This window comes from Ascaphus truei, chromosome 1 (genome assembly GCF_040206685.1).
Source record: "Ascaphus truei isolate aAscTru1 chromosome 1, aAscTru1.hap1, whole genome shotgun sequence".
In the NCBI taxonomy this organism is placed as follows: domain Eukaryota; kingdom Metazoa; phylum Chordata; class Amphibia; order Anura; family Ascaphidae; genus Ascaphus; species Ascaphus truei.
The window spans coordinates 506,369,831-506,397,350 of NC_134483.1; the positions used below are offsets into that span (position 1 = coordinate 506,369,831).

The window sequence follows — 27,520 nt, forward strand, 5'->3', positions numbered from 1 at the left end:
TTACATACTGGATGAAAGTCCCCGGTGCTGCTCGGGAATTCTAATAAAAAAAACAAAATACTGAGATTTATAAATGGATACTTTTTTTCCCCTTCGTTTCATAATGCGAAATCCTCTACTAATAAAGCAACAACTCCAGCCATAATAGTATAATTGCCTCTGAGGTCCTGAAATTTTCGATCAAAAGTTTGTGGGACATTGTATTCTCGTCCCAAACAATGATCTCGCACTCTTGAAGAACTGTGGCTGCTCCTGTATTTCTGCTAATGTTGCAAATTGCATTTTCAGAGTGACCAAGATTAACTGGTAGCTTGAGGGCTGTGTGATGGGATCATGTAATTTATGATGTGATATGTGATGTCACCAGTTATATTATTGCAGATGTCATTTGTGATGTCATCACTGATGCCATTTGTGAATTGTATCCAAACACAGACAAAAGCCTGCTCTTTGATCTCAGGATCCACCCTGCAAGATTTGATTATGGTATCTTAAAGCAGCAAAACATGTGAAATCTTATGTTTAAAAAAAAAAAATCAGTTCTGTAATATTAGATAATATTAACTGTTTTTGTTTTTATTATTCAACTCTTCATGTGAATAAACAGTGAATAAACACAAGGTGGAATTCATAGCAGTAGAGATTTGTGGTGTTGGACAGGGGAGTTGGCAATACAGAAAGATGATGACATAGTGAAAAAACATTAGCTGGCAGTTCCGTGCCCGGTAGGTGCTAATAAGAAAAGGTAGAGAACATAAAGCTTAGATATCAGCTCTTAGAAACTTATATTTGGATTTAGCGAGTCAATATTGTGTAGAACTATGTAGAAATCCATATGAGATTTCACTGCAACACTGCTATCTTTCAGGCTAAACAAAGATACTTTGTCACATTTGCCTTGATACATCACCACCATGGTATTTCATTATACGTTACAGCCTCTAAAAGAATGGAAACCAACCTTCTCATAATCATTAGTGTTTCTCTCCACTAGTTATCTTATATAGAAAACTCCAGCAAGACTATTTGGCTAAAATGAAATTCCTCCATTTCCTGCTCAAATATGTTGACAAATATTTATGTCATTTGAGACTGGAAGATGGAATTAAACACAAGGATGTAACAAATAATGGGGGATAGGCATAAATGGTACAATCTGTGCTAGAGACAGAGAAAAACATTTGCACCTGTGTCCATTTCCCGGAAGCGACATATATATATACATACATACATATATATATATTGTGACAAACGCCCCTCTTTTGTAGTGCTGACGTCTGTCTGGGTTCTTCCCGACACAGTCTTCTAGGGTTAATTATACAACAAACAGGATCATGCAAAGTATTATGCTGCTTAACTCAGGCTTCTGCCTGCTTTATTTTCATCCAAGTAAGGTACTGCAGCTTTAACATGTGAAGGTTAGAGGTACTCAGATACTTTCATTCAGCAGTTCACATATTTCAGTGTTACCATATTTCCCACACTGTTATTTCAAGAAATAAAACCAAAATCATATAAGCAAATCCTATCCCTTTCAGGGATCTAACTACACATCAGAATCAGTCTCTCTAACAGCTGCTGGCCAACTAAACTGGTTCCCCAGCTTAAAACAATGCTCTCTCATTTAGGGTCACAAGATACAGTACAGTCTTTTAGCAACAGCAGTAACCATTTGTTTTGTCTTATCTGTTCGTGGAGTCCAGGCAAATCCTCTGGTACTGTGATACGTGGAGGGGCCGTCAACCCCGATACTGGATGCAGGGGAGCAGCGACACCCCCAGCCCCCAGGCTCCAAGGAGAGAGAGAGAAATGCAAAACCTCTCTGCTCTAAATACCTGTGCATGTGATTAGAAGAGCAGGTGAGGGAGAACTAGAGCCATGGTAATCTGTGGTCTGGATTTTCCATCCAGCTGCCTGAGTTAATGGGAAGCTGTGGAACGGATCATTTGTAACTATTCCTGCACTTTCTGCTCTAAAATGGGGCAGAAAGCTGCCTAACATCTTTGGACTACTGTATGTCACATATCCCCCTCCCCAGCTCACGCCTACTGGGGTGAGCGGCCATGGACCTCACTGGGGTGAGCGTCCTACCTGAAATACTTGAGCTAACTCCTCAGTACAACATTAAGTATTCACATGACACGAATATGAACTTTTTCCACGGCAATTATGGACAATAGGTTTCGTCATAAGAGACTATACTTGGCAAACATATTTTTTTTTTTTTTTTTTTTTTTTCTATTAGGGAACTATTTTGAAAAATAAATGTCTAGCACACATTCTTACAACCCAGGATCTGCTAAATATATTCACAAAACCAGACAATTTCTATTACCTCCCTGGGTTTTTCTACTCTAGAATATGAACCTCATTATAAATTTATCAACCGCAAAAACAATTTTTTTTTTCCATATTGTAAGCAACTAATATTTTTTTTTTCTTATACTACAGCCTTGTAATCTTAAGGGCCATCAACCCTGTATATTAATTTGTAGTTTAGCTACATTTTCAACACAAAGAACCAATATAACATTGTAATATTGACAAAATGCTTATTTGCATAGTTAAGTGTCCGTGACATAGTCCACACGTGTAATAAAAAAATAAATCGGTCAGTTCCCCCAAACATATTTTTTTTTTTTTTTTTTTTTTTTGACTTCCAGTCTATTGCATCCTTTGACTTTATTTCATAGCCCGCTGCAACCTGCAAATGACTGGACTGTTTCTTTAGCTTCTGATGAGACCCTTGGACCGGATTCTCCTTGGCTCCACAGTGTGGTCCAGATTGGTGAGATATGGAACTATTCAGGCGCCGTGTTAACCTTCGTTGTTTTTTCTTTTCAATCTTTGATTTCCCTTTTGTGGCCATTACCAGGCCTTTGGGTTTTGGAGACCTAGTTGCCTCTGTACAAACGTAGTCCATATTAACCACGTCATCAGGATCTGTCAACAAGTTTGTGTTTTCAGGAACTGCCACCCACTTGGCTAAAACATCTTCTGTGGTGTCCTGGGTGTGTCCACTAGTTTGATAATCTTCTGGACAACGTAAATGAAATTGAGGATCTGGATTTTTGAATCCCAGATCAGGGAGAATATTCTCAGGAGGGTGCCTATCTGTTTCTGGAATAACAGCAGCACAATCAAAGTCAATTCTTTCTCCTTCCTCTTTGTCATCAGTGAGGGCATTGAGTTTACGTTCCCTGGTCTCCTTTTGTGACCGTGTCTCTTTTAGCCTTGGAATCTCTTTCTCCAACTTCATCTTTATAGCAAATCGTAATATTGCAACAGCATTGAAGATACACGTATAGGAACGTACAGCTTGCTTGGTTAGGAGGTAGGATTGATAGCCCGACTGAACCACTTTAGCCGCTTCTCCCATGTCCGTCATCTGTTTCAGAGCGAGGTTTAACTCTGTTTCATTTTCTCTATTCTTGACCTGCAGCTGCAGGTGCTCCTTCTGGGTCTTGTCCAGCTCCAGCTGCAGCCGGGCCCCCTCATTTGCCGTGTGGTCCAGCTGCTTGTAGATATCGGCCATCTCGCTTTCATAGCGCAATGTCAGGCAGACCACCTGACGGACGGAGATCTCCTCTCTCTTGGCGCACTGTATCTCGCGCTCAGCCATCTGCTTCTGCAGCTCTTCAACCTGATCGTGCCAGACCTCCCTCAGGGTCTTCACCTCTATCTGGTGCTTGCTCTGGGTTTGCATCAGCGCCTCCATTTTTTGGAGCTCTGCAGTTTGTGTCGCCTGGATCGCCGCTGATTCTGTATTCTGCAGTGCTTCCTGCATTTCTAACTTTTCCTGGATCAATTGCTTCTCCACTTTTTCTGCTTGGTGAAGCTTCTCATCACCTTCACTGATCTGGTCAGTCAAGTCTGAATTTTTCTGTGTCAGACTTACATTCTCTCTTTTTACAGTCTCTAAATTACTCAGGGTATTCTCATAGGTTTCCTTCAATGTACACAGCTCTGTGCTGCGAGCGTAGACCTCATGGCGTGAGAGTTCCAGCTCTGCTTTAAGCGCGCTAGCCTCTTGCCGAGAAACCCCTAACTCTGTGATGAAGTTTTGCACATCTTTCTGGGACATCTCATAGCATAGTTTCCAGTCAGTTCTTGTTTTCTTTGATTTGCTTGGCTCTCTGCCTATGATGGTAGCAGTAGCCTTTGTCATCTCTAGGCGTGTCGTCATTCCTGGGACGATTGCGCCAGGCCCTATGGGCTGTTGCTCATCTCGGCGCCTTTCTGACGCATGTCCTGACAGTGCAGGTTCAAGTGGCTCGTTCACTTCCCCTGTGACTTGAGGAACAGTTTTCTTTCTTTTTGCTTTATTAGCTCCAGAGATATCAGTGGTACTGGGCACACACTCACTGTTATCAGCTTCCACATCTTGCTTGCACTCACAGGGCGTTGCTTGCTTTTGCAGCTGTTTGTCTTTGAAAATTTTGGGGCACACATCTTCCATGTGACCTACTTCACGACAGGCCCCGCATACTAAATTCATCGGTGGGTACGGCTCTCCTCCAGGGTCGTGATCATAGTATGGCCTGAAGGGACACTGTTTTGTATGGTTACGTACATTACACAACAAACATTTCACGTCGGCCATTTTAGAAACCCGGCAGGGACAATTTGCTAGCTGCAATTTCACTCACTTCAGCAACTTGCATACAGCACTTGCTAGCTGCAAATTCACTCACTTCAGCCAAAGGCATTAGCTTTACAAACAGCATTTGCTAGATGCAAATTTTTTTTTTTTTTTCAGCAAAACATTTTGGTTTTCTGTTTGGGTTCAGGGTGCTATTGCATCCACACTTCGCACATTCTCTGTGTATGCTAGAAGCACAACTGATATACACAGTGGGACAGACTTCACTCATAGCATCTGTACTTTAGTTCAGCTCGGCGGCCATTTTAAATCCCCGCATTTATTTGCAAACCCACAGACTTTTTTGTGTCTGCCCGCATTCTCCACCATATGTGACAAACGCCCCTCTTTTGTAGTGCTGACGTCTGTCTGGGTTCTTCCCGACACAGTCTTCTAGGGTTAATTATACAACAAACAGGATCATGCAAAGTATTATGCTGCTTAACTCAGGCTTCTGCCTGCTTTATTTTCATCCAAGTAAGGTACTGCAGCTTTAACATGTGAAGGTTAGAGGTACTCAGATACTTTCATTCAGCAGTTCACATATTTCAGTGTTACCATATTTCCCACACTGTTATTTCAAGAAATAAAACCAAAATCATATAAGCAAATCCTATCCCTTTCAGGGATCTAACTACACATCAGAATCAGTCTCTCTAACAGCTGCTGGCCAACTAAACTGGTTCCCCAGCTTAAAACAATGCTCTCTCATTTAGGGTCACAAGATACAGTACAGTCTTTTAGCAACAGCAGTAACCATTTGTTTTGTCTTATCTGTTCGTGGAGTCCAGGCAAATCCTCTGGTACTGTGATACGTGGAGGGGCCGTCAACCCCGATACTGGATGCAGGGGAGCAGCGACACCCCCAGCCCCCAGGCTCCAAGGAGAGAGAGAGAAATGCAAAACCTCTCTGCTCTAAATACCTGTGCATGTGATTAGAAGAGCAGGTGAGGGAGAACTAGAGCCATGGTAATCTGTGGTCTGGATTTTCCATCCAGCTGCCTGAGTTAATGGGAAGCTGTGGAACGGATCATTTGTAACTATTCCTGCACTTTCTGCTCTAAAATGGGGCAGAAAGCTGCCTAACATCTTTGGACTATGTCACATATCCCCCTCCCCAGCTCACGCCTACTGGGGTGAGCGGCCATGGACCTCACTGGGGTGAGCGTCCTACCTGAAATACTTGAGCTAACTCCTCAGTACAACATTAAGTATTCACATGACACGAATATGAACTTTTTCCACGGCAATTATGGACAATAGGTTTCGTCATAAGAGACTATACTTGGCAAACATATTTTTTTTTTTTTTTTTCTATTAGGGAACTATTTTGAAAAATAAATGTCTAGCACACATTCTTACAACCCAGGATCTGCTAAATATATTCACAAAACCAGACAATTTCTATTACCTCCCTGGGTTTTTCTACTCTAGAATATGAACCTCATTATAAATTTATCAACCGCAAAAACAATTTTTTTTTTCCATATTGTAAGCAACTAATATTTTTTTTTTCTTATACTACAGCCTTGTAATCTTAAGGGCCATCAACCCTGTATATTAATTTGTAGTTTAGCTACATTTTCAACACAAAGAACCAATATAACATTGTAATATTGACAAAATGCTTATTTGCATAGTTAAGTGTCCGTGACATAGTCCACACGTGTAATAAAAAAATTAATCGGTCAGTTCCCCCAAACATATTTTTTTTTTTTTTTTTTTTTTTGACTTCCAGTCTATTGCATCCTTTGACTTTATTTCATAGCCCGCTGCAACCTGCAAATGACTGGACTGTTTCTTTAGCTTCTGATGAGACCCTTGGACCGGATTCTCCTTGGCTCCACAGTGTGGTCCAGATTGGTGAGATATGGAACTATTCAGGCGCCGTGTTAACCTTCGTTGTTTTTTCTTTTCAATCTTTGATTTCCCTTTTGTGGCCATTACCAGGCCTTTGGGTTTTGGAGACCTAGTTGCCTCTGTACAAACGTAGTCCATATTAACCACGTCATCAGGATCTGTCAACAAGTTTGTGTTTTCAGGAACTGCCACCCACTTGGCTAAAACATCTTCTGTGGTGTCCTGGGTGTGTCCACTAGTTTGATAATCTTCTGGACAACGTAAATGAAATTGAGGATCTGGATTTTTGAATCCCAGATCAGGGAGAATATTCTCAGGAGGGTGCCTATCTGTTTCTGGAATAACAGCAGCACAATCAAAGTCAATTCTTTCTCCTTCCTCTTTGTCATCAGTGAGGGCATTGAGTTTACGTTCCCTGGTCTCCTTTTGTGACCGTGTCTCTTTTAGCCTTGGAATCTCTTTCTCCAACTTCATCTTTATAGCAAATCGTAATATTGCAACAGCTTTGAAGATACACGTATAGGAACGTACAGCTTGCTTGGTTAGGAGGTAGGATTGATAGCCCGACTGAACCACTTTAGCCGCTTCTCCCATGTCCGTCATCTGTTTCAGAGCGAGGTTTAACTCTGTTTCATTTTCTCTATTCTTGACCTGCAGCTGCAGGTGCTCCTTCTGGGTCTTGTCCAGCTCCAGCTGCAGCCGGGCCCCCTCATTTGCCGTGTGGTCCAGCTGCTTGTAGATATCGGCCATCTCGCTTTCATAGCGCAATGTCAGGCAGACCACCTGACGGACGGAGATCTCCTCTCTCTTGGCGCACTGTATCTCGCGCTCAGCCATCTGCTTCTGCAGCTCTTCAACCTGATCGTGCCAGACCTCCCTCAGGGTCTTCACCTCTATCTGGTGCTTGCTCTGGGTTTGCATCAGCGCCTCCATTTTTTGGAGCTCTGCAGTTTGTGTCGCCTGGATCGCCGCTGATTCTGTATTCTGCAGTGCTTCCTGCATTTCTAACTTTTCCTGGATCAATTGCTTCTCCACTTTTTCTGCTTGGTGAAGCTTCTCATCACCTTCACTGATCTGGTCAGTCAAGTCTGAATTTTTCTGTGTCAGACTTACATTCTCTCTTTTTACAGTCTCTAAATTACTCAGGGTATTCTCATAGGTTTCCTTCAATGTACACAGCTCTGTGCTGCGAGCGTAGACCTCATGGCGTGAGAGTTCCAGCTCTGCTTTAAGCGCGCTAGCCTCTTGCCGAGAAACCCCTAACTCTGTGATGAAGTTTTGCACATCTTTCTGGGACATCTCATAGCATAGTTTCCAGTCAGTTCTTGTTTTCTTTGATTTGCTTGGCTCTCTGCCTATGATGGTAGCAGTAGCCTTTGTCATCTCTAGGCGTGTCGTCATTCCTGGGACGATTGCGCCAGGCCCTATGGGCTGTTGCTCATCTCAGCGCCTTTCTGACGCATGTCCTGACAGTGCAGGTTCAAGTGGCTCGTTCACTTCCCCTGTGACTTGAGGAACAGTTTTCTTTCTTTTTGCTTTATTAGCTCCAGAGATATCAGTGGTACTGGGCACACACTCACTGTTATCAGCTTCCACATCTTGCTTGCACTCACAGGGCGTTGCTTGCTTTTGCAGCTGTTTGTCTTTGAAAATTTTGGGGCACACATCTTCCATGTGACCTACTTCACGACAGGCCCCGCATACTAAATTCATCGGTGGGTACGGCTCTCCTCCAGGGTCGTGATCATAGTATGGCCTGAAGGGACACTGTTTTGTATGGTTACGTACATTACACAACAAACATTTCACGTCGGCCATTTTAGAAACCCGGCAGGGACAATTTGCTAGCTGCAATTTCACTCACTTCAGCAACTTGCATACAGCACTTGCTAGCTGCAAATTCACTCACTTCAGCCAAAGGCATTAGCTTTACAAACAGCATTTGCTAGATGCAAATTTTTTTTTTTTTTTCAGCAAAACATTTTGGTTTTCTGTTTGGGTTCAGGGTGCTATTGCATCCACACTTCGCACATTCTCTGTGTATGCTACACTGGCGACACACTTTATTCGAGCTCGGCTAGTCCCACGAATTCGGGTATACCCGGGTGTATTGAGGTTTGTGACTGTTTTCTGCCCGAGTGCATTGAGGTATTTTCCAGGCAGGGATTGAAGCATTTTATTCCCGCTGGCTGCAATACTGCACAGTATATATATATATACTGCATTACAATTCATGAATTTATGCCATCTGGTAGACACGCGAAGCATTGCAGCCTATTAAATCCTAATCATTATCATTTAACAGATCAGCCGCCCGTCAGCCAGGCATGAACCCAGGCTGGGAAGGCAAACGCAACGGGGCTTGTCAGAGGTGAGGAGCGGCGCATTCCAGGTATCTGCCAGGTACATACTGGGTATTTGCTCGAATAAAGTGTGTCGGTGCAGTAGAAGCACAACTGATATACACAGTGGAACAGACTTCACTCATAGCATCTGTACTTTAGTTCAGCTCGGCGGCCATTTTAAATCCCCGCATTTATTTGCAAACCCACAGACTTTTTTGTGTCTGCCCGCATTCTCCACCATATGTGACAAACGCCCCTCTTTTGTAGTGCTGACGTCTGTCTGGGTTCTTCCCGACACAGTCTTCTAGGGTTAATTATACAACAAACAGGATCATGCAAAGTATTATGCTGCTTAACTCAGGCTTCTGCCTGCTTTATTTTCATCCAAGTAAGGTACTGCAGCTTTAACATGTGAAGGTTAGAGGTACTCAGATACTTTCATTCAGCAGTTCACATATTTCAGTGTTACCATATTTCCCACACTGTTATTTCAAGAAATAAAACCAAAATCATATAAGCAAATCCTATCCCTTTCAGGGATCTAACTACACATCAGAATCAGTCTCTCTAACAGCTGCTGGCCAACTAAACTGGTTCCCCAGCTTAAAACAATGCTCTCTCATTTAGGGTCACAAGATACAGTACAGTCTTTTAGCAACAGCAGTAACCATTTGTTTTGTCTTATCTGTTCGTGGAGTCCAGGCAAATCCTCTGGTACTGTGATACGTGGAGGGGCCGTCAACCCCGATACTGGATGCAGGGGAGCAGCGACACCCCCAGCCCCCAGGCTCCAAGGAGAGAGAGAGAAATGCAAAACCTCTCTGCTCTAAATACCTGTGCATGTGATTAGAAGAGCAGGTGAGGGAGAACTAGAGCCATGGTAATCTGTGGTCTGGATTTTCCATCCAGCTGCCTGAGTTAATGGGAAGCTGTGGAACGGATCATTTGTAACTATTCCTGCACTTTCTGCTCTAAAATGGGGCAGAAAGCTGCCTAACATCTTTGGACTACTGTATGTCACATATCCCCCTCCCCAGCTCACGCCTACTGGGGTGAGCGGCCATGGACCTCACTGGGGTGAGCGTCCTACCTGAAATACTTGAGCTAACTCCTCAGTACAACATTAAGTATTCACATGACACGAATATGAACTTTTTCCACGGCAATTATGGACAATAGGTTTCGTCATAAGAGACTATACTTGGCAAACATATTTTTTTTTTTTTTTTTTTTTCTATTAGGGAACTATTTTGAAAAATAAATGTCTAGCACACATTCTTACAACCCAGGATCTGCTAAATATATTCACAAAACCAGACAATTTCTATTACCTCCCTGGGTTTTTCTACTCTAGAATATGAACCTCATTATAAATTTATCAACCGCAAAAACAATTTTTTTTTTTTTTTTTTTCCATATTGTAAGCAACTAATATTTTTTTTTTCTTATACTACAGCCTTGTAATCTTAAGGGCCATCAACCCTGTATATTAATTTGTAGTTTAGCTACATTTTCAACACAAAGAACCAATATAACATTGTAATATTGACAAAATGCTTATTTGCATAGTTAAGTGTCCGTGACATAGTCCACACGTGTAATAAAAAAATAAATCGGTCAGTTCCCCCAAACATATTTTTTTTTTTTTTTTTTTTTTTTGACTTCCAGTCTATTGCATCCTTTGACTTTATTTCATAGCCCGCTGCAACCTGCAAATGACTGGACTGTTTCTTTAGCTTCTGATGAGACCCTTGGACCGGATTCTCCTTGGCTCCACAGTGTGGTCCAGATTGGTGAGATATGGAACTATTCAGGCGCCGTGTTAACCTTCGTTGTTTTTTCTTTTCAATCTTTGATTTCCCTTTTGTGGCCATTACCAGGCCTTTGGGTTTTGGAGACCTAGTTGCCTCTGTACAAACGTAGTCCATATTAACCACGTCATCAGGATCTGTCAACAAGTTTGTGTTTTCAGGAACTGCCACCCACTTGGCTAAAACATCTTCTGTGGTGTCCTGGGTGTGTCCACTAGTTTGATAATCTTCTGGACAACGTAAATGAAATTGAGGATCTGGATTTTTGAATCCCAGATCAGGGAGAATATTCTCAGGAGGGTGCCTATCTGTTTCTGGAATAACAGCAGCACAATCAAAGTCAATTCTTTCTCCTTCCTCTTTGTCATCAGTGAGGGCATTGAGTTTACGTTCCCTGGTCTCCTTTTGTGACCGTGTCTCTTTTAGCCTTGGAATCTCTTTCTCCAACTTCATCTTTATAGCAAATCGTAATATTGCAACAGCATTGAAGATACACGTATAGGAACGTACAGCTTGCTTGGTTAGGAGGTAGGATTGATAGCCCGACTGAACCACTTTAGCCGCTTCTCCCATGTCCGTCATCTGTTTCAGAGCGAGGTTTAACTCTGTTTCATTTTCTCTATTCTTGACCTGCAGCTGCAGGTGCTCCTTCTGGGTCTTGTCCAGCTCCAGCTGCAGCCGGGCCCCCTCATTTGCCGTGTGGTCCAGCTGCTTGTAGATATCGGCCATCTCGCTTTCATAGCGCAATGTCAGGCAGACCACCTGACGGACGGAGATCTCCTCTCTCTTGGCGCACTGTATCTCGCGCTCAGCCATCTGCTTCTGCAGCTCTTCAACCTGATCGTGCCAGACCTCCCTCAGGGTCTTCACCTCTATCTGGTGCTTGCTCTGGGTTTGCATCAGCGCCTCCATTTTTTGGAGCTCTGCAGTTTGTGTCGCCTGGATCGCCGCTGATTCTGTATTCTGCAGTGCTTCCTGCATTTCTAACTTTTCCTGGATCAATTGCTTCTCCACTTTTTCTGCTTGGTGAAGCTTCTCATCACCTTCACTGATCTGGTCAGTCAAGTCTGAATTTTTCTGTGTCAGACTTACATTCTCTCTTTTTACAGTCTCTAAATTACTCAGGGTATTCTCATAGGTTTCCTTCAATGTACACAGCTCTGTGCTGCGAGCGTAGACCTCATGGCGTGAGAGTTCCAGCTCTGCTTTAAGCGCGCTAGCCTCTTGCCGAGAAACCCCTAACTCTGTGATGAAGTTTTGCACATCTTTCTGGGACATCTCATAGCATAGTTTCCAGTCAGTTCTTGTTTTCTTTGATTTGCTTGGCTCTCTGCCTATGATGGTAGCAGTAGCCTTTGTCATCTCTAGGCGTGTCGTCATTCCTGGGACGATTGCGCCAGGCCCTATGGGCTGTTGCTCATCTCGGCGCCTTTCTGACGCATGTCCTGACAGTGCAGGTTCAAGTGGCTCGTTCACTTCCCCTGTGACTTGAGGAACAGTTTTCTTTCTTTTTGCTTTATTAGCTCCAGAGATATCAGTGGTACTGGGCACACACTCACTGTTATCAGCTTCCACATCTTGCTTGCACTCACAGGGCGTTGCTTGCTTTTGCAGCTGTTTGTCTTTGAAAATTTTGGGGCACACATCTTCCATGTGACCTACTTCACGACAGGCCCCGCATACTAAATTCATCGGTGGGTACGGCTCTCCTCCAGGGTCGTGATCATAGTATGGCCTGAAGGGACACTGTTTTGTATGGTTACGTACATTACACAACAAACATTTCACGTCGGCCATTTTAGAAACCCGGCAGGGACAATTTGCTAGCTGCAATTTCACTCACTTCAGCAACTTGCATACAGCACTTGCTAGCTGCAAATTCACTCACTTCAGCCAAAGGCATTAGCTTTACAAACAGCATTTGCTAGATGCAAATTTTTTTTTTTTTTTCAGCAAAACATTTTGGTTTTCTGTTTGGGTTCAGGGTGCTATTGCATCCACACTTCGCACATTCTCTGTGTATGCTAGAAGCACAACTGATATACACAGTGGGACAGACTTCACTCATAGCATCTGTACTTTAGTTCAGCTCGGCGGCCATTTTAAATCCCCGCATTTATTTGCAAACCCACAGACTTTTTTGTGTCTGCCCGCATTCTCCACCATATGTGACAAACGCCCCTCTTTTGTAGTGCTGACGTCTGTCTGGGTTCTTCCCGACACAGTCTTCTAGGGTTAATTATACAACAAACAGGATCATGCAAAGTATTATGCTGCTTAACTCAGGCTTCTGCCTGCTTTATTTTCATCCAAGTAAGGTACTGCAGCTTTAACATGTGAAGGTTAGAGGTACTCAGATACTTTCATTCAGCAGTTCACATATTTCAGTGTTACCATATTTCCCACACTGTTATTTCAAGAAATAAAACCAAAATCATATAAGCAAATCCTATCCCTTTCAGGGATCTAACTACACATCAGAATCAGTCTCTCTAACAGCTGCTGGCCAACTAAACTGGTTCCCCAGCTTAAAACAATGCTCTCTCATTTAGGGTCACAAGATACAGTACAGTCTTTTAGCAACAGCAGTAACCATTTGTTTTGTCTTATCTGTTCGTGGAGTCCAGGCAAATCCTCTGGTACTGTGATACGTGGAGGGGCCGTCAACCCCGATACTGGATGCAGGGGAGCAGCGACACCCCCAGCCCCCAGGCTCCAAGGAGAGAGAGAGAAATGCAAAACCTCTCTGCTCTAAATACCTGTGCATGTGATTAGAAGAGCAGGTGAGGGAGAACTAGAGCCATGGTAATCTGTGGTCTGGATTTTCCATCCAGCTGCCTGAGTTAATGGGAAGCTGTGGAACGGATCATTTGTAACTATTCCTGCACTTTCTGCTCTAAAATGGGGCAGAAAGCTGCCTAACATCTTTGGACTATGTCACAATATATATATATATATATGTGTAGCCATGCCTGGTTTGGCTACTAATCTACCCTGCCTAACATGTAAGCCCTGGTATCAGTGCAGGGAGGCTAGGCCCACTCCAGGGTTTTATCCAGCAGTAAGTAGCTCCCTTGAGTGACAAGGGGGGAGGTGGGCTGAGGCCTGTGTTCTGCTAATTCAGGGGCTCAGACCGTTGACCCTCCCCATCGGTACTTAAGGGCTGCACTTCCTAAATTTAGCCAGTTTCTTTCCCCTGAGAGAGACTGGTTAAGTAGAAGAGTGTGCTCAGTGGTCTGGCCACCTTCTATCCCCTCGCTTACGGGACTGGGAGTGAGGACTATACCTCCTACTACATCCAGGGACCAACCTAAGGCCCGGGCCATAGAGGGGGGGAGCCGTGCTGCACCGCACTGACGCTGAGGCTCGCCTGCAGAAGCTGTGCGATTCCATGCACATACAGGCGAGCCAGCGTCCGCGATCGGAGGTGGGGGCAGACTGAGGGAGGCGGGGCAGTGACGTCGCTGGGCCAATCGTCCGCAACGCACTGACGTCAACGTCACGGCGCCGACGTCACGGCGCCGTGACGTTGACGCAGCCCCGCTCTCATTCGAGGTTTTCAGCCGATAGCGCGCTGAAAAACAGCTTGGCGCTCGGCTGAAAACTCCAAAGCCTGAGCACGCCTGCGGACGCTCGCGCGAGCCCCCTCTCAAGGCATCCTCATTGAGGATGCAGGGGCTCAGCGCTGAGCGTCCGCACGCCTCAGCACGGCCTGTCCTTCTATGGACTCGGCCAAAGGCTGGAGGTGAAGTGCAAGTGTATGCTGACTGTTTGCTATATTCTGCACCGAGAGCATCAAGCTGTTCCTGTGTTTATAAAATATACTCCTGCCTCTGAGTGCAATCTGTCAGGGAGAGTATCAGAGAGTTCTCCTGCAGGGAGTGCCTTCAGCACTCCTGGAACCTGCGAGAGATGGAGGTGCTGAACCAAGAGTGTGAGAGAACCAGCTATCACCCCAAAAGCATGTCCTGTCTCCCCCAACAACGACGGAACCTCAGAGCTTCTGTGAATCAGCAGGGAATTTCCCAGAGGGTGGGGAAACACAGTTGTGTGTGTGTATAAATATATATATATTACAGTATAATATATACACACATATATACTGTAGTACACACACACACACACACACACACACACACACACACACACACACACACACACACACACACACACACACACACACATATATACACACACGTATATATATATATATATATATATATATATATATATATATATATATATATATATATATATACACACACACACACACACACACACACACACATACATACATACATATGTATGTGTGTGTGTGTGTATATATGTGTATATATACACACACACACACACACACACACACACACACACACACACACACACACACACACACACACACACACACACACACACACACACACACACACATACATTTTTATTTATTTTTCTTCTTTTTTTTTTTTTTTTCTTCTCTTTTCTATAGGTTCGTTGGGAGGTTGGTGATCCCATGAAGAAGCTGCCTGGACCTTTTATTTGTCAATATCAAGGACTTATGTGGACTTAAGTATTGTTTTATTTATTTTTATTTTTTCATTTTTATTTTTAATATTATACCACAATATTTTTTAGCATTGTTTCTATTTTTCTATTTTTGCAATTTCTATGCTTTTCACACCATTTTCTTTTGGTCCATTCATTACATAATATACACATATCATTAAATTATATTATTGATTTTCCCATTATCACACACACACACACACACACACACACACACACACACACACACACACACACACACACACACACACACACACACACACACACACACACACACACACACAGTTTTTCACACACAATATTTTATATTTTTTACACAACTTTCACTCAAATTTAGTAGCAACATTAACAGGGTACTAGTCCCAATCATTAGTTCCTAACCACCAACATTTTTACATTTTTTACTATTTGCAAATTTATGCTATTTTGTATTAGTCATCTGTGCTGGGTATCACCTTGCTGTATTTTATTGGGGCCACAGTGGTTTGTGCGTGGTTGAGGAAGGGCGCTGTCTTTCACTTTTTTTCATATATATATATATAGATATCTTTGAAATGTTACTTCTTACATTGGGTGCAGATCTCTTTGGAGCAGAGGTGAACGCCCCCACACACCTTGCGGATTTATATGACACAAAGAGAATGGAAACCTGTACTGGTTATAAATGCAACTTTTGATACATCTCATCATATTATTGCACTGACTCCCTCCTCCCCTAACTATAGACACTCCCCAAAACTAGCCATGGCGCAATTGGATCAAATTGGGGCAAACAATGGAGCAAAAAGCACCTCGATACATTGAAGTTGGCGACAATTTATAACCTATCCCCCAATGTTCCCACTCTCTGTTTCTACTAATCATTCTAGAAGAGGGGTGGGCAACTCTAGTCCTCAAGTGCCACCAACAGGTCAGGTTTTCAGGATATCCCTGCTTCAGCACAGGTGGCTCAGTCATTATGACTGAACCACTGATTGAGCCACCTGTGCTGAAGCAGGGATATCCTGAAAACCTGACCTGTTGGTGGCCCTTGAGGACTTGAGTTGCCCTCCCCCTGTTCTAGAGCAGGGGTGTGCAAACTGGGGGGCGCACCCCCCAGGGGGCGGGAGATTTGTCTGGGGGAGGGGGCAGTTGCAGAGGTTCCGCTCTCTTCCCCCAGGCATTTAAATTAAATGCAGGGGGATCGTGTGAGGCCTCTGCAACAATATAACTTACCGGGATTCAGATGCTGTGACACGTCTCCATGGCAACACGACGTCAAGTGACCCAGCGGTGTCAAATGACGTGACAGGCGTCAAATGAGGCCTCGGGTCACGTGAACTGACGTCACGTGACCCCGGAGCGTCATTTGACGCAGCTGCCATGTAGGAGGGGGGGGGGGGTGCGAGCTCCGGAGCAGGCAGACAGGGGGGCGCAGCAGGAAGAATTTTGCACTCCCCTGTTCTAGAGCAAGCAACAACTATAAAACAATGATTGTATTTTATAAAGCCTTTTACAGTACGTGAACTGTTACCTTATTTCTCTCTTCAGTTTTGGCAGCTTGTCTACACACCGGATGCCATATTGAGTTACCTGCAGAAGACACGACTTTCATTTAATTATATTTCTTTTTATTGAACAACGGCACGACTTGCAAGCAAAAGCTCATACTTGTTTTATATTTTCCTCATTGGGGAAATAAAGAAAGTGAGTCATACAGAGAGGAACTAATTCATCTTGGGGAAGAAACATTCTGCATTTACTAACACAAGACTGAATATGGCACAAAAGATCCTGCCATTATTTTCTTCTGCTAACATGCTGCTAAATAGATGTACAAAACATATGCAGATTACTCATCTTCAACCTTTTAGCACAGGGGCGGCCAACCTAACTGGGCGTTAGAGCCCCAACTTACCAGTGTCATTGTCAAAGGACCACAATAAAAAAAAAATCAAATGAATACTGTACCTGTATACACTGACACAGAGCATAACCTGACTGTGTCAGTGTGTAGTGCCGTCAGGTTATGCTGTATGCACTGACACAGGGTAACCTGACAGAGTACAAGTGTGAGGGGGGGGTGGAGAGATGGAGTGACACATGGGGAGGGGGGAAGAGGGGGTGACACATAGGGAGGGAAGGAGGAGGGGTGACACAAAGGGGGGGGGGGAAGAAGGGGTGACACATAGGGAGAGGGGAGAGGGGGTGATGCATAGGAAGGGGGGGAGAGGAGGGGACAGATAGGGAGGGGGAAGAGAGGGGCTGTTGGAGTGACAGAGGGGGACAGTTGGGGTGACTGGGTACAAGGGGGTGACAGGAGGGAAAGGAAAGGCAGTGGGGTGATTGTCCCTACCTCGCACCCCAGTCTCAACAGCCAGGCCCATGTGGAGCTCCCAGCAGGCAGGGTATATAATCACTGAACCGTGTGCTGCTTGGGAGCCCACCAGGGGTTGCTGGTTCATAGGAGCTCGTTAGGGGGGGCGCTCTGGCTTCACCATGTCTCTATGGTCCCTCTGCACTGTTTGCAGAGCTAACACTTTTCTTTTCTTCAGGGGTCGCATGAAGCACTGAAGGTCATGGGCCACGGGTTGGCCACCCCTGTTCTGGCTGTAAACGGTTAAATAGACAAACATTTCCAGTACAATTTGTACCCCCATAATGTGAAAGGGGAGGTTGTCCAGAGCTGAACTACTGTACGCTGTACTCAGCTCCAGGGACCCTCTGGTTCCTGAGAAATGTTCCTATATATTTGCTGCTTATAATTTCCTTTTTGGAAAATCAATATGGTCTTCGGGTCATCTTCCCTCCTGTGGGAGCAATAGGAAGCTAAAATGTTATCAGTGCACGACACTGTGGTTTCCCGTTAGCCACATGCAGCCATCTTGATTTTGTTTACGTTTCACCTGCAACTACAACGGTACATTGCTTGGGAACCTGGGGGGACATGGGCTAAAAATAGCGCGATTCAGCTCAGAGGACTTCTCCTGTAAAAAAATGCACGAAACAAATCCTTTGGAGAGACTGTGGCTTTAATGCACGGACACGATTTCTCTACTTATTTATACAGTACAAGTTTTGTCAGTGACGAACAGACACGATATTAATCAGGTGGTCCTTTACCTTGTAGGTACATCTCCTCGCCTTCTGCGAACATTTGACTGCATCGGACACACCGCGCGCAGGTTGGGTGATAATATTTTTCTCCAGCCTACAGTACATAAAAAGAGCATCAATGTATCACTATTAATCTACTCATTTGTGAACTAAAGGTTTTATCGCAATGCCGCAAATTGGTATGGACACAAAGGACATCATTTATTACCACTATGCGGCTGATTCTATATATGCAGAAGCGGCCGATACGAGCGTTTTTGACCAAAATCTCCCATTGACTTTAGCCGATTCGGTACATGTAGAATCATGTAGGTTTCTGTCCTCCCTGAGCTCGCCTTAGGACATGTAGAGTGGTTTTGAGCCAGGTCTGCAGCCAAGAGACTTTGGTAAATGACCTCATAAGTGTTACATTCCAAGAATATATTTCACCTACACATCAGTACTGTACATGTGTTCTGTACCGGCTTCATGCGGTAATCTGTGACCTTTGGCTGTATATTCAGTTACAAATCTGGGATACAGTGGAAGTTATAAGCATGTCATACGCTTTCTTTACATATTGATAATGCAAACTGTTATTGTTGATGTGTGCAAAAGCAAACCATACAATCTTTTCTATTTTCTTTGGGTGATCTATGTTTATGCTGCTTTGGCGCTTCACCCATTTATTTATCTATATGTCACAGGGGGCAAAATGAATATAGATAAGCTGCAAAAAATGGGGAAAGAACAATATACTAAAATAAGATAGTGAAGCAATACAAAAAAATAACTATGGGGCATATTTACTAAAGTCTGCAAAAGTGGGCAGAACTGAAGCAAAACAATTGCCCCACATCCATCAAAGGAAAAAACTGTGTTGGGATTACTTTTCTTCAATTAATCTGTTTGTTGCTCTAGTCCACAGACCCGCATGCAATTGGGGTCGGAGGGCAAATGTGGATTACAGTATGTGGATTATGAAGAAAAAACATTTTCAATTAATTTGTTAAAATTAGACAAGCAAACGCAAGAAAAAAAAGAAAAGAATCAGTTCTTTTCTTTTTTTCATGTGTTTGCTTGTCTAATTACTAATTACTTTTATATATTCAATGGTTGCTGAGAAAATGACTTGGAATCAGAAGAGGCATAGGCACAGATTTAAGCAGAGATGGGCGAAACTGTGAAAATCCGTTTTGCGGAATTTCCCGAGCTTTCCATTCGAAATCCGTTTCACGGTGTAAAATCCGTCAGCGGAGTGTTCCAGTCTCAATCCGTGCAGATTAATGAAAAAAAAACACCATCAGATACAATCCACTCGTGGATTTTACCAATCGATTGTCGGTGGTAAAAAAAAAATCCGAAAAAGACGAATCGCCCTTTTTGAGACTGATTCGTGGAAATTGGCGGACCAAAGGATCCAGCCGATCTGCGGTGGATCCAAATCCGCCAAAAAAAATGTGCCCATCTCTAGATTTATGGAACAAAATAACTTTTAAGGGCACATAAGGAAGATGGAGAAAAAAAAGTGAAGGAGACAGGTGGATGAATGAGGAGGTGGAAAGAATGGTCAGTTTATGCACATATTGAAATGGTTACAAAATATAGATATAGTCAAAACCAAGTAGGGGTTGTATTTGCTGCATTGGGTGCCGGTTGAGGACAAAAACTTGAGAATCCCTAAGTAATTATGAATATTTTGTGGAAATAACAGAACATTATGAAGGTACAAAGAATTGAAGTGTAAAATTCCAAATAAAGAGATTAAGCAGGGTTGAAACAAGGTTGAACACATATGGGTTCATACAATTTACATTTATGGTATGTCCACATGGGGTACTTAATAGTAACATGGATATATCTGAACAATAAATGTATCTTCCTTCAGGAGTTCATAGTAACAGTTGACACCTGCCTTTATGTTCTGTTGATAGCGACTTAAAATTGGCAGTCGTTCCATGTCCTTTTTACAGGAAAAAGGATGAGTCACTTTACGCCTGCCTATTCTGTTCCAGGATTACAGGATGTCGGAGCTGCTGGAAGGCCTGGTTGAAAGGCTCCCCAAGGCCTGACCAGTTGTAGTGCACTTGCACTATTGTTGCTTTGCTGGGATACTTCCTGCTGCACTACCAAAACCTGTTCATTTTGCTTGTAGTGTTTTGCATAAACGAAAGCAGCCTGAATTTGATCCGTCTGCTCCAGCACCTCTCCTCCACTGCACTCAACTATTCCATTCTTCCTTCATTTCAGTGTTGTTCTTATTCAATCCCACTTGCAAATTTCCATCTACCATAATGTGTCACACTGCTTGAAACGTAGAATGGCTCTTGTACTAAATGATATGCTATGCGTTTTGTGTAATGTTTCATTTTTATATTTCCAGTCCGTGTGCATATTCTTCTTCCACAGATCTTACAAAAGACATGACAAAAAACACTTTAACACTAGCAGTTGTTCCTTTTTGAATTTCTCCCATCACTCACTTTTCCTCTCTGACACTACAGTGCTTAATTTTTACCTCTTACCTCTGTCCCACTGCACTTCCTTGTTCTCCACATCGACTGGAAAACCTGCATGCCACTGATTTGTCATCTCTGCCATGTACATAACCTTTAACTTACCCTCACTCCGATTTTCTTTTGCCATTGACAATAGGGTCCATAATTACAACTCTGTATTGTCAACCTTACTGGACCAATCTGAATCTGCACGGATTACATTGACCCATCTACCTCTAAACTTGGCTGAGCTCACAAACACTGGAATAAATCTAACATTCATGCTGTGTGGTTTCATTACAAGCTCAGTAAGCACACTGCTGCCAAACAAAAATATTTTTTCTTAATAGAAAAAAACAAAAACCTTACTACTATAGTTAGGCTTTGGTCCCGCTGCGTCCGGCGGCACGCGTGTGCGCGTTACTCACCTGCAGGGTTTCTTCCCGAGACGGTCCCAGTCCCCCCTCGCTGCACGGCTCACTGCGCGCTGTGACGCGTCAGCCGCCACGGGATGCAAGAAAATTGCGATCCCGAGCGGTGACGCGTCACGTGGTGCTCTGGTGAGCCTATCAGCGGCGGGGGCGGGAGCTGGAGCTGTCAGCCTCCAAAAGGTAAGAGGTAAGAGAGAGGTGTGTGTGTGTGTGTCTCGACGGATGGATCAGCTGTGAGGGCATGTGTAGTGGGGGGAGCTGCTTGCCTTTCAGCCGGCTGTAGCACCCTCCTGCAGCCCGGGAGACCGACCCCCGCTGCAGCCATCCGCTGGAAGGGGGGAGAGGGGGTGTATCGGATGGGAGCTGTGGAGGGGGGTGTATCGGACGGGAGCTGTGGAGGGGGTGTATCGGACAGGAGCTGTGGAGGGGGGTGTATTGGATGGGAGCTGTGGAGGGGGGTGTATCGAACGGGAGCTGTGGAGGGGGGTGTATCGGACGGGAGCTGTGGAGGGGGTGTATCAGATGGGAGCTGTGGAGGGGGGTGTATCGAACGGGAGCTGTGGAGGGGGGTGTATCGAACGGGAGCTGTGGAGGGGGGTGTATTGGGCGGGAGCTGTGGAGGGGGGTGTATCGGACGGGAGCTGTGGAGGGGGTTTATCAGATGGGAGCTGTGGAGGGGGGTGTATCGAACGGGAGCTGTGGAGGGGGGTGTATCGAACGGGAGCTGTGGAGGGGGGTGTATTGGACGGGAGCTGTGGAGGGGGGGGAGTAGCACTCCGCTCAAACCACGCCCCCCCGGCCGCCGCTCCCGCTCCCTACAGACCGCAGAAAGCCTCAAGGGCCTTTCCACGCGCCGCCTGTCTGCAGTGCGGGCACGTGGTCTGAAGCAGTGGGGCCTTAGCCTTACGGTTGCCAGGTGGCTTCTCCAAAAATACTGGACTCAATGGTGAAAGATGCGTCAGGTCACTATGTCCAGGGAGGAAAATACCGGACACATACATGTCCAGTATTACAGTACTGTACATTTCATTTTTTACTGGACAGAGTATCCAACTACAGGACAATCCAGTTCAATACCGGACACCTGGCAACCCTAACTATAGTATGTTCACTTGATCCTGCCAAGTATTTATATTCAAATGTACAGGTATGTCCCAAATTGACATAACAATTTAACAAGCTTTTAACCGGTTGTAAATACTACCATTGCTTTTGCAGCTTGTGTGATTAAATATGTATTATAGGAATGCTACAAAAAAAACAACAACAAAAAACAAGTAAAAACAAGAATATTTTAAAAAGGGATTACAATTCCCGAGTTTTCCCCAAGAAATCATTTTGTACTGAGCTCGTTGCTTTGCGGAAGATTTTGCCGCTAATAAGTATATTACATCTAAATTGGACAAGAAGACACAAATATAAAAAAACATGCTCATTCACTGACATTTCTTTGTGCAGAACAACAAAGGGTAGGTTTTACCTCCAGCACTTTGCCGGTGATGTATTTCTCGCAGTGGTCGCATTTTATGCCAAACATAGTGTGATAATCCATTTCACAATAGGGGATCCCATCTCTGAAAGAAAGATTTTACATGTGTAGTTAATAGACAGGTAGACCAGTCTACAACTGTAACACTATCTACTAGATAGGGGGTGGGTGATTTCAGTCCTTAAGGGCCACCAACAGCTCAGGTTTTAAGAATATCGCTGCTTCAGCACATAAGACTCAATCAGTGGCTCAGTACTAGACTACAGTATGGTTAGAAACTTTCTTCAATGGATACTGAAGGTTACCAGTGATGTCCAGGCATAATATTATACTGTAGATGAACCTATCCACTATGTTATGACCAGGTAATACGTTGGATTTAATGCAAGTTGCTTTAACATCCAGGGAGACAGGGATTACTCGGGCGCAATCTACGCAGGTTGTAAATTCAAGATAATCAATACTACCTTCACCACTGCCCAACTGTTCAAAACATGCCTCGGTTGAAGGCGCCTGTTGCTCAAATCCCACCTAGGATCAATCCTGGATCCTTAGAAATTGGTACAGAAAACAGAGAAAAATGGGGGAGCACAGGGTTAAAGGGTTGCAGAATACATATATGTATAAATATTGGTTAATAACGCGGGACAGGCTGCTGAATTGTAGCCAGCCCCCTTATACCATACTGCAGTGCACAGGGGTTACTTGACCACGGTCAATGCACTTACTGTGTGGTCCAGAGGTAGGGGGAGTCGAGTAGGAAGTACCAAAAACACGTACACGGCCATGTGTAAGTGGCACACACGTCAAATGGATTTTTCTCCTTCTCCTCCTCACTCCTAGCCCCGGTCGTCTGGTTGTTCTTATCTTCAGATCCTGTTGAACCTTGTGCCCCTTGGTCTTGTGGTACACCCACGGGGTCCAGAGCTGTGTACCGGACGCGGGAGCAGGGACGTTGGGGTGTCGCGGTCGGCACAGACTTGAAACGGTCACCACTTGGACTATTTGTGAATGTGAGTTTAGATTTTTTTTATGTCATTAAAAGTTTTTTTTATTATAATCTAATACTCATTTCTAGCCTCAACACTATCGATGGGGGTGCACCCCAAGACAAAGGGGCACAAGGTTCAACAGGATCTGAAGATAAGAACACCCAGACGACCGGGGCTAGGAGTGAGGAGGAGAAGGAGAAAAATCCATTTGACATGTGTGCTACTTACACATGGCCGTGTAAGTGTTTTTAGTACTTCCTACTCGACTCCACCTACCTCTGGACCACACAGTAAGTGCATTGACCGTGGTCAAGTAACCCCTGTGCACTTCAGTATGGTATAAGGGGGCTGGCTACAATTCAGCAGCCTGTCCCTTGTTATTAACCAATATTTATACAATACAAGGCTCCTTACCAGGCAGACCATGAGATCCAGGGAATCCAAGGAACACAAAGTAAGGAAGAGGCAGCACACTTGGTAATAACAAAAGTTGTATTCAAAAGCAGGCACAATCACCGGCGTTTCGGTCCTAAGGACAGGACCTTTATCAAGGGAGTGCTCACGATGCAGTGACTCCCACCACCTATAAATAGCCAACAACACCTACAATCAATGACCAACTACATAACACCAGAAATGCACACACCTGTGTAGCTGCAGCCATCTCCGTCGGATGAGGAGATGACGTCACTGCTATGCGTCTGTCTCCCGCGCTACGAAATCCATCAACGAAATATGCACCTACAACAACATGGCTACAAAAGAAGCCTGGTGTATATAAATGTCATGGGTGCATTAATTGCGTTTTTTTGCACACTGGCCAATCTTATGCCCACCCCCATAACGGGAAACAAATACACATTAAGACTTCCATGAATTGTGAGACAAGATTTGTTGTCTATTTCATCAGATGCCCTTGTGGGCTTTATTACATAGGCAAAACTAGCCGTATGTTTAAAGAGCGCATGGCTGTCCACAGGTTCAGGAGGTTACCCTTGAGATTATGTCTTTCATCCTTCTTTTCCACCTCCCTCCCCTTATGTGTTCTCTTCCCCTTTCCTACCCTTCCCCTTTCCCTTCCCCCACCCATTCATACCCACCCCCCCTTTACCTTTCCCCTCCCCCCCCCCCTTTCTTGTCCCTTGTCCTTTCCCCCTGCCCAGCCTTGGTGATTTTACTTTATTCACATTCACCCTTGGTGTATTGAACTGGTAATGTGTTATTCATGCTGCCTTTCACAGCTGCCTCTCACTCCATGCGCTTTTGCACAGCTCTCACGGAGCACTTCGGGAACCCCCTTCTCCCCTTCAATATGTCCATTACTGCTTAGCAGCCGGGACTTGAGCGCCACGCATGCGCAATAGAGGGATTTCTTCTAGTGTGGGGTTTCCCTTGTTACCACTGACGCTCCTGACTGCTGACAGCGCGGGAGACAGACGCATAGCAGTGACGTCATCTCCTCATCCGACGGAGATGGCTGCAGCTACACAGGTGTGTGCATTTCTGGTGTTATGTAGTTGATCATTGATTGTAGGTGTTGTTGGCTATTTATAGGTGGTGGGAGTCACTGCGTCGTGAGCACTCCCTTGATAAAGGTCCTGTCCTTAGGACCGAAACGTCGGTGACTGTGCCTGCTTTTGAATACAACTTTTGTTATTACCAAGTGTGCTGCCTCTTCCTTACTTTGTGTTCCTTGGATTCCCTGGATCTCATGGTCTGCCTGGTAAGTAGCCTTGTATTATACTTACTTATGGGACTAGCACCTACTTACATCTATATTTGTGTGCCATCTGTTCTCTCACACCAATATTTATACATATATGTATTCTGCAACCCTTTAACCCTGTGCTCCCCTATTTTTCTCTGTTTTCTTAACATCCAGGGATCATGTTTGTTTACTAAATTCTCCTGGCTACAAAACTGAGGGGTGGGGGGGGGGGGGGGAGGAAATACTGTAAAAAACGACATCATAACAAACTGAAAGCAATTAGATTTCCTTTCATAAATCGGATGCAATTCTTTTGAACTATTTTTGCAGACGGGACATTTTTTATAAATATCGCTCTTGGCCGGAATTTATGTGAGGTATCACGCCTTGTTCTGGTGGTAACTGCCACTGACTTGAATATCAGTAACCGCCAGGACGGGTGCGATATCCCGCATCGCGCTTAGATAAATCCCAGCCACTGTGTAATGTAAGACTCATCATGGGGGGGTGGGGGGGGTTACTAAAGTCTACCAGCAGAAAAACTGGAGCAAAAGCCGCACAAAGGAATAATAACAGATTTATCAAAGCAAATGAACTGAATGAAATTTAGTTTTTTTTCTTTGATAAATCTGGGGCAAATTTTCCTAGTTGCTTAGGATACAGTTCAGAAGATAACATACCAAATATTGTAGTAATTTGGAGCAAGCAATCGTTCACTGCTCTAACTGCGCTGTGTGTAATTCAATCCCTCTGAGGGAATACTGGAGATTGCTTCCGAGGTTCACAGCACCCTTCATGAGGGAATACAATAGCCACTGGAAGAACGGATCCCAGGTATCACATGCGCATTTACTGATGCGACATTGCAGTCTGATACTGTGTAAGGCATAGAAAATCCATCAAGAACACTGAAAACAAGCCTTACTGAGCAAAGTACAATTACAGATGTAGTAAGCCTGTCTTCGGTACCACTGCCACTTGCGGTCACGCAACCGCGGTGCTCACAGCACTGAAGGATCAACGCTGCGGGGTCCCACTCAGATGAATGAACCCCCCTGGCAGACACTGTCCCTGGCGCCGAAGACGTTTGTTTGTAGACGGTGCTGAGGGCAGTAAGTCTTGCTACATCTGGAGGAAAGGAAAACTCATATTCTATTATATACAGCAGGGGCGGCCAACCCTAGTTCTCAAAACGTCACCAACAGGTCACATTTAAGGATATCACTGCTTCAGCACAGGTGTCTGTCATTGAAGGCACCACTGAAACAGGGATATCCCTAATCCCTGACCTGTTGGTGGCCCTTGAGGACTGGAGTTGGCCATGCCTGGTATATAGTATAACATTATATAGATTCAAACATATTCCTTGAGGGACTGAGAGGAATATTTGCCTTTTGTAAAGTAAAACACATTGGGTTCACATTTAGCATTCCATATTCTATCTGTGCATGAATGATTGATTTGAGCATTTGACTATGGATATTTTTTTGCACAAGTTTTTCTTTTTTTCCCACAAATCATTTTTCTTGTCCATGTACAGTATATATTTATAATTATTAGTGAACATATTGCTTGAAAAAAGCTTGATCAAAAAATTGATATTTTTTTTTTTTCAAAATGCTTTCTTCAATTTTTACCCTGCCATTTTTAAAAATCTTGGCGTGGTTCTTTTAAAATGTCTTTTAAGTGATTTTTAAATCAGGTTAATTACTATTTTAGTAAAATGCAAATATATATATATATATATATATTCTCTTACAATTTTGCTGATATCCATCTATTATATTTATCCAAAATTCTTTATCTATACACATGTATAACTTTTGGAAACCTGGTAGGCTTAAAGCCGTCTTTCCTTCCTGTATACTGTACACGTGAGGAAGAGAGCTGTTAGGTGACAAAAGTTCGGTCCATATTGGTCCAATAAATGGTATTACAAGCTACAGTACATCAAATGTACGCATTTCCAGGACCCAATACCACTAACTACAGAAATGTGACTTTTTTTAACGAAATGTATTTTATCAGGCAAAAAATTGCAGGTACAGATACATTTGAGAAAAATTGTCAAAGCATTAAATATCAGTGTGCGTTGAAAGGCCCAACACA

At 44.0% G+C, this 27,520-nt stretch overlaps 1 protein-coding gene across 9 annotated transcripts in view; it reads right to left on the minus strand.

Annotated features, from left to right (window-relative positions):
* ABLIM2 (actin binding LIM protein family member 2) overlaps positions 1-27,520 on the minus strand; it is a 248,534-nt gene that overhangs the window by 82,376 nt on the left and 138,638 nt on the right. For all 9 annotated transcript variants that reach the window (XM_075569883.1, XM_075569890.1, XM_075569935.1 and 6 more), the window contains exons 6-8: positions 22,703-22,796; positions 18,321-18,408; positions 16,732-16,790 (exon numbers count right to left, since the gene is read on the minus strand). In XM_075569883.1, the coding sequence (XP_075425998.1) occupies positions 16,732-16,790; positions 18,321-18,408; positions 22,703-22,796 (241 nt within the window). The remainder of the gene's footprint in view (positions 1-16,731; positions 16,791-18,320; positions 18,409-22,702; positions 22,797-27,520) is intronic.